Source organism: Rhodamnia argentea, chromosome 8 (assembly GCF_020921035.1).
Source record: "Rhodamnia argentea isolate NSW1041297 chromosome 8, ASM2092103v1, whole genome shotgun sequence".
Classification (NCBI taxonomy): domain Eukaryota; kingdom Viridiplantae; phylum Streptophyta; class Magnoliopsida; order Myrtales; family Myrtaceae; genus Rhodamnia; species Rhodamnia argentea.
In genome coordinates, this window is record NC_063157.1 from 28,793,749 (window position 1) to 28,804,151 (window position 10,403).

Consider the following 10,403-nt stretch of genomic DNA (forward strand, 5'->3'; position numbering starts at 1 on the left):
CAGCGGATCAACACGCGTACATTCCAATGTTTGCTACTCTATTGAAGGACTGATCTCCGGCAATATGCATGATTCGCTTTTTTGCCCGACCCGATCGCACCACCCGCGACATAAGCGAACTTTAACAAGAATCTGAGAGAGGCGATGTTGTATATTGATTCGAAACTTAAATCTTTTCGTTTGTGTTTCCGCAATTTAACCCTCCGGCTTCAATTTGTGCAATCGAATCCTCCAACCTCTCTCTTGGAGCTGCGCGATCAAGTAGATTTGACTACTTCTTGTGATCGATACGGTCGATTTACGATTTCTTTTTTCTTATCTTTTTTTTTCCATCACATTTGTCGCCGAATTCACATGACGAGTCATTTTCGACGTGCAACATCCTATTATGATTTAATAAGAGCATATGATTTCATGAATCGATAAATCCAAACATGGCTTTGTTTGTTGTCCAACTTAACACCGAAGAATCCGAAAGATAAAAAGTCGGCGTTCTTCGTTGGTCAGGACTACCGAGTTGCTTCGGTTCACTCCAAATTTTTGTCTCCTTTCACACTCCGTTTCGCGAAAAATGTGGCGTTTTTAGAAAATAGTTTTCATAAAGTCATTTTTCAAGAAAATAACGATATTTTCTCATGTTTTGTTGAAATCTGAAAATCAATTGAAAAATTTTTTTGCCATTTGGTATGAAAAATTCAATTTAATTTTCCTCAAGAAACATTACTAAAAAGTTTGAAAATTTTAGTTCTTTTTTAATTTTAATATTAATTTTAATTTTCTTTTCTTTTCCTTCTCCTATGGCTGATCATGATCGGTGATTGGCCAAGCCACCGGCGAGGGCCGAGCTCGCCCCATGGCCGACGAGTTCGGAGTTAGGTTCCGGGCGGCACGAGATTGCCACCGATGGACATCAAACTCAAGAACATGATATTCAAGATACCCGTCTTCTCTGTACAAGACCACACCGAGTTGTGGTTACGGAACCGTGTCGGGGAAGATCAAGCTCACCTCGCCGAACTCGCCGAACTCGACCTCGCTCGCCGACTTCGCCAGATATAGCAACCCCAAGCATGCCGACGATCTCGAAACTCGTAGAAAGCTCGGGGAAATCAATAACGGTGGACTTCTTCCCGACCCGCCCTCCTGAACTCTCCCAAAATTGATGATTCCTCTCCCCCCCCCCCCGGGGTCGGGGACGCTGTCGTTCGGTGATCCACTTCTCACCAAATTTCTCGTCGACCTCCAATTTATCGCGACGAATGATTCGTCGCGAGAGATTGAGACATCGCAATGTCTCTCCTTCCAACGAGTCCGGGGCGGAGACAGGCCACGTTGAGGACGGACATTGCAACGAGAAAAGTCAAGCCTTTCTGCTCCTGCAGATGGACTAATCTCAGATGACGAAATAGATGACATCATCAATAATTTAAGTGCATTCAAGCGACGCGTTTGTGGAAAAGAATATGAACCACAATCCAAGTATAAACGAAGACATCTTTTAAGCTTTTTGAGATTATTTTGATAAATTTTTATCCCGATTTAACATAGTATTAGAATCACTCCGGAAATTTTGTGTGCGTGGTTTTTTTTTTGCTATCATAGGGCGAATCCAAAAATAACTCTCATCTTTCTATTGTTAGGCCACGTTTTGGTAAGGTTTCGGATCCTCTGTTTTATTGTTATTTTGCTCCCCGAAAGAAAAAAAAAAACACAAACCCATTTGGAAATGAAAGTTGATTTTTTTGTTCCCGAACATAAATTTCTATTTTTGGAACAGAAACATAAATTAAAAAAAAAAGTAGTTTCTTTGTGCCCAAAAAAAAAAAGAGAAGCAATGTCATTTTAGAAAAACAAGTTTAGTGTAATTTAATACTCATCTTTACAACCACGATTTCACCGCCTCCATCACCTCCATTGACATTTTTATGATTAAATAAACGAAATTGGGAATAGAAATTCTTAGGGTTGTACCAAACACATTTATGTTCTTTTTGTATTCCGAGAGTATAAATTATGTGTAGTTACCGAACACGTTTTTCTGTTTAGAAATTGTTTCAGAGAACAAAATCAAAAAAATCATTTCTAGTAAAAAATTGTTCTTTGGAAACAAAACGTTGCTAAGGGCACCCTTATTGATAAATTCCAAGAAAAGTAATATATATTGTTAAAATAAGTCGTGATTGCAAAGTATTAAATGAAGGATGAAACTGTAAGTCAGAATACAGTCAAGATAGCAATAAGGCGACTTCTTTAATTTTAGCGAATTTTCATTTCTTGACATATAAGTTTTTACATAGGCTAAATTTTCGACCATTTTTTTTCTTTTTTCTTAAACTTATTCTCATGTAATGTCCTTGCCACACGCGACAAGTTTGTGGTGCACAATAATTTGAAATATGAGATGGTATAGATAACATTATAGGAGTCCGAGTTAGACTTCGATAAATTGTCTTTGACTATATCAGAGTGGTAGATTTAGTTTATCGAGGCAATCCCGATATCAAGGAAAAAGAAGTGAAGACCGTCATCCAATTATATAAGTTAATCCATTGATAATCACAGTTAATTATTTGCTTTATCTAATCTATCAAAGCAAAACCACATAAATGACATAAAGGCAATAAGCCCAAGTTTTGTGCATGATTGATCAGTCAATGACAATATCCTTAGCAATACAATATCAATCTTTGGTAAACAAATGTACATTTATGTTGTTACCATATACCTCGGCAGGATTTAATTCCTTGAAATGAAAGCCAAGAAATGAAGATGTATCTATTGCCCAAGAAGGAAGGAAAAAGAGGCATAAAGTGGGAATTTTTTGATTTTTTTTTTGTTTGTTTTTGAAGCATTTTTATAAATTAGAAGGAAAATGACACAAATGGTCCCTAAACTTTGGCCTAATGTGCAATGTGATTCATGAAATTTTAATTTGACCAATATAATTCTTGAATTTTAGCCTAATGTGCAATGTGGTCCTTAAACGTTTAATTTATTCAATTACGATCCTCAAACTTTTGGAACATATTCAATTTAGCCCACGAACTATAAGAAAATGTCAAATGTCGCCCATGAAATCGAATTAATGGACGGACTACACCGAACATCTTCCTACAAATCAGGAATTAAGCCGAACATGTTTCAAAAGTTCGGGGATCATATTGATCAAATTAGAAATTCAGAGACCACATTGCAAATTGGGCTATAGTTCATGGATCAAATCGATCAAGTGAAAAGATCAAGGATCATATTACTCACCGACTCAAAATTCAGAGATTATTTGAAGGACACTTACTTAGCGGACAAGCAGCTTTTCCTCTCCACCGGTCACCATTGACCACCTCTTACGTTTCTTCAGTCAGCAAAAATTAAAAGCGTCCAGCGATCATGGATCAACCAGTTCGGTTTGTTTGTCATTAGCAATAAAAGTGGAGAAAAGGAGGAAAAAAAAAGGGAAAGATTCCTTGCCCCTTCTGCCCCAAAAACTAGTGGGTACAACTCGAGAATTGAACACCTTAAAAGATAAGAGTTAATATCGTGAAAAATATCAAATTGGTATAATTTTTAAATTATTTTTTTGACCAGTAAAAATCTCAAAATGCTATACTTGTGATAATTTACTCCAAAATTATTTTTTTGACCATAAATAAATTTCAAACTGGAATGCCTATGGCAAATGTACCTCGCACCGATACATTTGTGACAAATTTACCATCCGTTAGTTTTTCGTTACATTTTACTATCAAATTGTCGAGTTGAATGACACGTGGTAGTTGACGGTGTACTAGTTTGCCGTAAAAATGAAAATAAAAAGAGAACAAAAAACTTCTTTTGACTGCCTCAAGACTTCGCTGCATACATAATTAACCAAGTTAAATCTTTCGCTTCATGAGATATTAACCTCGTTAAACTCTCCATATCAAGCACTAACGTCAACAATTAATACGGCAAGAACGAGATCTTGAAAATAGCGAGCGAGAGAGAGGGAGAGAGAGAAGGAGGAAAGCAGAGGCCTTGCGTTTGTGTCTGATCTCTTCCCCTTGCGGAGTCTCCAATACATTTCGTTTCATCCCTCTTTCTTTCTTCTCTTGCTTGCCCGATCGAATCCGCTGTCTCCTAAGTTAAACTTCCGAAGATAAGACAAGGGGTAAGTCCTTCATTGCCCATCTGCTTCTTTTTATGATGTTCTTGCTTTATCCCCTTTGAGCTCGGACACCAGAAGAAACAGAGCAAGAGATTAACAGAGTCACAAACAGAGAGGGACAATGGGGATCTTGGATGCGTGTGAGGATGCCGTTCAGATCACTGACTCGGAGGAGGCAAAGGACACGACCGTGATCACCGTGAACTGCCCCGACAAAACTGGACTGGGATGTGATTTGTGCAGGATCATCTTGCTCTTTGGGTTGAGCATTACCAAAGGAGGTGAGCTGCGTTTTGGCTTCTTGTGGTTTCTGTGTTCCCTGCAGAGTGTTGTTTTGATGGGGGACAGATCTGTGTGTTCATGAGTCATGGGTTTTACTTCATTTGCGCTTCTCCTGTTCAAATCGATATTAGGGAAAATGGGTCATTCAGAGATTTCATTATTCTCTCTCTCTCTCTCCAAGTTTTGATTTTTCTGATAGATAGGATTTGAGGGTCGAAGTAGAATGAATGCATGCCGTTTCAAACTTTTCTGGAGACCTCTAGTAAACCAAGGACGACGAGGATAAGAAATCTTATTTTTTAATGAGTTTTCACATTTCCTTTTGGGGGACTCAGACTCGAAGGCAAATGGAGTAGTAACATGTCACTCCGAGAACAAGATCCGAATTTTGCAGCACCAGGAGTGACTTTGTTGTTCTTTAATCTCTTCTTCTGGTGCATGTTCTTGTTTTACAGATGTGTCGACGGATGGGAAGTGGTGCTACATTGTGCTCTGGGTGGTGGGGAAACCAACAACGAGGTGGGCTTTGTTGAAGAAGAGGCTGTTGGAGGTTTGCCCTTCTTATTTTTCCATGTCAGGAATCAAGTACTACAGACCAGAGATGGATAAGCCCGAGCCCCATGGTGTGTTCCTCTTGAAGTTCTGGTGCTCCTGTGACCGTAAAGGTCTATTACATGGTGAGATTTCTCCTCCCCTTGGTCCCTTTTCGCTTGATGTAAACTGTATCTCAGATCTAATTAGTCACACACTTTTCTAGTTAATTATCAGATTTCGTTTCTACTGGAAAGCATGCTTGGTTTTAAAGTGCACTGCTATTTCCACATGGGTTCTGTTAATTTGCATTTTAGATTGAGAGTTTCTTTCCATTAGTTCAACAAAGCATATTGTAGTATGATCTATGTCCGTCTATAATGCGCATAATAAGAATCTTAGTGTATATCGGATTTTAAATAGGGCCTGAAATGTTAGCTAATATGCGAGTCTGATCGGGAAACTAAGTTCACAGTAGTTTAACATTTGAGTTTGTTGAATTTGTTTTGCAACCAGATGCGGTAATGATGCTGTTTCTGTCCAGCATTTCGGCTCCTGCACTACAATGAAGCAAATACTTCTTGTTCTTGCCATCTTGTCATTCCTTTCGCTAGCGGGTTAACGTATTTACATGCTAATTTTGGTAAATTCCAATTCGTAGAGTTTTGTAATTTACTTCTCCATTTTAACCTCCTGGAGAAATTGCCATGTCAACTTTTTACATGACAACATTCTGAACAAATGTGCCCTCTCCAAAACATTTGTTGATTAGTCTTTAACTGCATCATTGCTGTATGACGACTTCCCTTTTCTTCCTATATTTGCCAACAAATGATTCTGTTTCTGCATTTTCTGTTTCCAATTTTAGATGTAACAAGGGTCCTCTGTGAGTTGGAGCTTACGATAAAGAGAGTGAAGGTGTCCACTGCTCCAGATGGGAGGGTGATGGACCTCTTCTTCGTGACAGACTCCAGGTTTGACTTGATAGTTTTTTTCTTTGATCTTCTGTTCTTCTTTTTCTTGTCCTGTTATATGGAGGAGAAGCCCTTTATCTTCCGTTTCCAGTATTGCTTGCTTTTGCTTATTCACTTTCTGAAAGACCTCAAACGCCTATTAATATTTGAAGAACATGTGAAGGATTTTGAATCTATTAATGGGAAGCAGGAATTCCCATACCATAACAGCTTGAGTCATTTGAACTACTTGCTGAAAATACTCAAGAATCCTTTTTCTGACCTAAGTTCAACTTAAATGGTTGGTTGATTAAGTTTGGCTGTCTTTGACGAGCGCATGGATAAGCCACCCTACCAGTAGAATTGTTGGTTGATTAAAGTTTGGCTGTCCATGACCTAAGGTCTTCTTAATTTTATCCAATTGATGTATACAATCAGCTACATTGCCAAATATAAGTGACTTTCTATGTCTAAGTTCTGGCCATTACCATTGTCTAAGTTTGCTGTTGCATCACTTACATGCCAAGTTTCATTGTAAACTATGCGGGTCATAACGCTCCATTTAGCGAAGGTTTTGCTTACTATTGGTTTTAAACTTGGCACTGTGTGCAATTCGACTTGAAAGCACATATACTCTTTGGTACAGCTCTTCTTCTGGGTACTCTATGATTATAATCAATAATGGCGAGAACTCTTGTGACTGAAAACGCTAAAGAGTTAAACATACTTCTATCACTAAATTAAGGGCACTGAACCACTGAGCTCGATTGATTCAGTTTGTGTCTCTCTCTTGTCCAAGATTATGTACTAAGCTTTGAAATGCTTTCCCTATCGTATGTGCCGGGTGGGCTTCAAATGGCATGACCTTCATTTGACAGTAGTAATCTGATGCAAGATCAAGTTGCCTTTTCCCTTCTATACTGATGAGTTGCTTGTCTACTTCCTTGGGCAGAGCACTTCTTCATACTCAGCAGAGACAGGAGGAAACGACGCGCCGTCTCAGAGATGTATTAGGGGACTCCATTCTTAGTTGTGAGATTGAAATGGCCGGCCCTGAAGTCACTACCTGTTCACAGGGATCGCTGTTTCTGCCGTCTGCTGTTGCTGAAGACATGTTCAGCTTAGAACTATCGAGCGAAAAGCCCACCGCCTCTCTTTTCTCTAACCCCCTTTCTATTATCATGGACAACTCCATAAGCCGGTCACACACGGTGGTTCAAGTCCTTTGTCAGGACCACAAAGGTCTGATCTATGATATTATGGGGACGTTGAAGGATTATAACATCCAGGTAGACATATATACGTTTCCAGATAGAAACTGTGCATTTTGGAAGCGATATTTAAAAGACTCGAGAGTTTTGTAGACGCAATTCCACCCTAGTCCTCGCGCCTTTGATTAACTTGACTCGATGCTTTTCTTGCAGGTTTCTTACGGAAGGTTCTGTGCGAAAGCGAACGGGAACTGCGAGGTGGAGTTGTTCATCCTGCAAGCGGATGGCAATAAGATAGTCGATCTGAACAAAAAGAACACATTATGTTCTCGTCTTAGAATGGAGCTCTGGCACCCTCTTAGAGTGGCTGTCGTGAACCGGGGTCCAGACACTGAGCTGCTAGTTGCTAATCCCGTCGCATTGTCCGGAAGAGGTCGACCGCTCGTGTTTCATGACATTACTCTCGCTCTAGAGACTCTCAATACTCGGATCTTTTCGGTACATTCCAATTCCCTTTCCAGCGGCTCTCGAGGAACGGCTCATGGTATCATCCATATAATAACCCGTCGCCATTTCCTTTCCCAGGTAGAAATCGGGAGACACATGGTGCACAACCGGGAGTGGGAAGTGTACAGAATCTTGATTGACGAAGCCGATAGCTTGCGCGTGCCAAGGAAGAAGATCAAGGAAGGCGTGAGAAACAAATTGATGGGGTGGGAGTAGGTTGAGATGTTGATGTGAGTTAAGTTTGTTACTCTCTCATCACCATTAGTGTACGACAAAGTGCTTTCAGTTTTAGGCATGCAAAATCACATCTAGGTCAATCTAACAAGGCAATCACTGTATATCACGAGAAGCTGGGGGAACAGATCATGGCTAGGTGCTTCCCAATCTCGACTAAGTCTACACTTTCCATCAGAATACCAGCATTCGCATATCATTGATGTGTATATATTTGACTACAGCAGTGTCAGTGAATTTCTGTTGGTACTCTGATCCACATTCATGTTAAGGATTTGGAGGTCGTCCGTCTGGTCTTTCCATATTTCCTCGAGCAGATTGTGGAAATTGCTGAAGCGTCTATATCCAGTTCGCGCTATGCCGTAGAAGAGTCGACTTGGAAGCAAGAGGTCTTGGGCTCAATTCTCGGCTCGGTAAGCAGGGCGAATGGGTCCTCTAACGAGGGTCAATTCAGACTTTCGCTTCGCAAGTTACCGAGCTGCGTGCAGTCTCAGACTCCCGGTCGTACGAAAGGAGAGAAAGTGGAGTTGTATCTTTGCTGAAGGTTGCTGCCCTCATCCATGGATGCCGCATGTTCTCATTGCCGGTGGGCCGGTGGATGCCCTGGACCACCGCCCATTCCGAAATGACGTCGAATGGGCAAAAGCAAAAGGGACTGAGAAAGAAAAAAGTGACAGTAGGGGCAACAAGTGCTGGGTGTACTAAAGAACTTGCTTGTTTGGTTTGGCTTTCAGGCACAGTGCTTGGTAATCGAGGTATGTCGCCAGTAAGGTGGTTTTCAAGCATTGTGCGAAGCATAGACCGATAATGCATGAGTCAAAGCTTTGACAACTCACCTCACGTGTGGGTCGTCACTATACGAGCCTACCGGTGGTAGCCATTTGAAGATGACGTGAAATCTATCTTTTTCATTGCTGCTACCTCTCAAGTTGAGAGAATATTTTTCTTCCATTCTTCCTAATAAATATTCCTGAATTTTTTATGTCCCTGAGTTCAGACAAAGCCTTTTAACATCATGCTTAGGACCAAAGAATTTACTTATTTTGCGGCCCTTAAGAGTATTATTTAGCATTTGGTTTGGCTTTCAAAATGGGATTTGGGGAAATGCAAAAACCTTTAACCTTACTCATTTGGGAAAATAAATATGACATCTGATAAAAAAAATCCTTTAAAAAGTAACTTTTGTTTAACTAGTGTGTGCCATTTTTTTTTTTTTTTTTGCAAATGGCTTTGGCTACAATTTATATTTTTTTTTAATTAAAAAAATTAAACTCTTCGCTTGTTCCAGCGAAGGGCTTAGATGACCAATGGCCTTAACCGAGGTCGAACGATCTTGGGCGACCATTGTTGAGGACCGCGTGACCCGGGCAAGGGGGGTTGGGCGAACCTTGGGTAAGGTGACAAGACCTCGGGTGGCCATAACCTGGGTCGCGTGTGATGACCCACAAACCCTTACTTGCTTATGAGTGAATTAGTATTTAATGAGTTCGGATTATTGAATAAGCATTAAGGAATTTTTATCCGAACTCAAGGGAATTTTCAAGGAATTATTGTGGATTCGCTATTATTTTTAGAGACACCATGTGTTGGATTTAGGTCCCATCAAGTCAAACATGTGTAAATTTGGGACAATTGGGGGTAGGATAGGACACGTAGCTGCACGTGGACACGTGGGGGGCATGTGTCGGGACTTGGCAAGGCGTGCCACGTGGCAGCCATGCGCACGTGACACGTGTTACGTGCTTAACGTGTGTCACTGTTTGGTGCGATTGCAAGGTACCGCAAGGTGTTGACTCGTCATACGCCGACTCTAAACCGACTACGTTGCAAGCTCGCTGGCCTAAATTGCCCGACCTTCAACTGCTTCCCCTATATAAACCTTTGAGTTTGTTTATTTGTCGGAATGATCGTCAGAACGTTGTCACTTTGCTTTTGAGACCGTCTGTCCGCATTAGTGCCATTCGACCATTGCTGTCGCCACCGTGACCCGGGCCGCCGTAGCCGTTGTGGTGCCAACCTCCTTAGGCTATTCGGCTCCCTAGCTTCGCCGTTTGCCCGTTGGGCCGGCTGTCCGTTCGTCCATTTGATTGTTCGTTATTCATCTTGATTTATCGAGGCAAGTAGATTTCTAGTCCTTATTACTATATTGTTTATGATTTTGCTGTTGTGGGCATTGTTTACCAATCCGTATTGGTCGTGATAGCTTTGATTTAGAAATTCTGAGATTCTAAAATCTTATCCTTATGTATTCTGGATTTTGGTTCGATAGATCTTGAATCGTGGTATTTATGAGTCTGATTTAGTTTATCCTTGGATTCTGATTTGATTCGGAGATTTTATCTCTTGAATATCTTGAATTATGTCGTGGTAACTTTGATTGCAATTCTGCGATTCTGTTGTTGGTTTTGTCGTTTGGCCTAGGAATCCTTCTTGTGGAGGAGCTTCGACTTACTCCCGTTGATTAACCATTATTCGGATGAGCAAGTCGACAAAGAAAAACATTATGGGAAGTGAAGATCATGGATGGGGATGAAGTTGGTG

The 10,403-nt window shown here is 40.7% G+C and overlaps 1 protein-coding gene across 1 annotated transcript; it reads left to right on the top strand.

Moving 5' to 3' along the window:
• The first annotated feature begins 3,934 nt into the window (after nt 1–3,934).
• LOC115755317 (ACT domain-containing protein ACR10-like) lies at nt 3,935–8,117 on the top strand. Its single transcript, XM_030694663.2, has 6 exons — nt 3,935–4,425; nt 4,882–5,103; nt 5,826–5,931; nt 6,863–7,199; nt 7,335–7,619; nt 7,707–8,117. The coding sequence occupies exons 1-6, from the start codon at nt 4,266–4,268 to the stop codon at nt 7,842–7,844; spliced, it is 1,248 nt and encodes a 415-aa protein (XP_030550523.2). The 5' UTR covers nt 3,935–4,265; the 3' UTR covers nt 7,845–8,117.
• Nucleotides 8,118–10,403: the final 2,286 nt, after the last annotated feature.

Coding starts and splice junctions, on each gene's coding strand:
- LOC115755317 (XM_030694663.2), top strand. CDS start 4,266: ATGGGGATCTTGGATGCGTGTGAGGATGCCGTTCAGATCACTGACTCG. Junction 4,426..4,881: donor GTTGAGCATTACCAAAGGAG/GTGAGCTGCGTT, acceptor CTTGTTTTACAG/ATGTGTCGACGGATGGGAAG. Junction 7,620..7,706: donor TCAATACTCGGATCTTTTCG/GTACATTCCAAT, acceptor TTCCTTTCCCAG/GTAGAAATCGGGAGACACAT.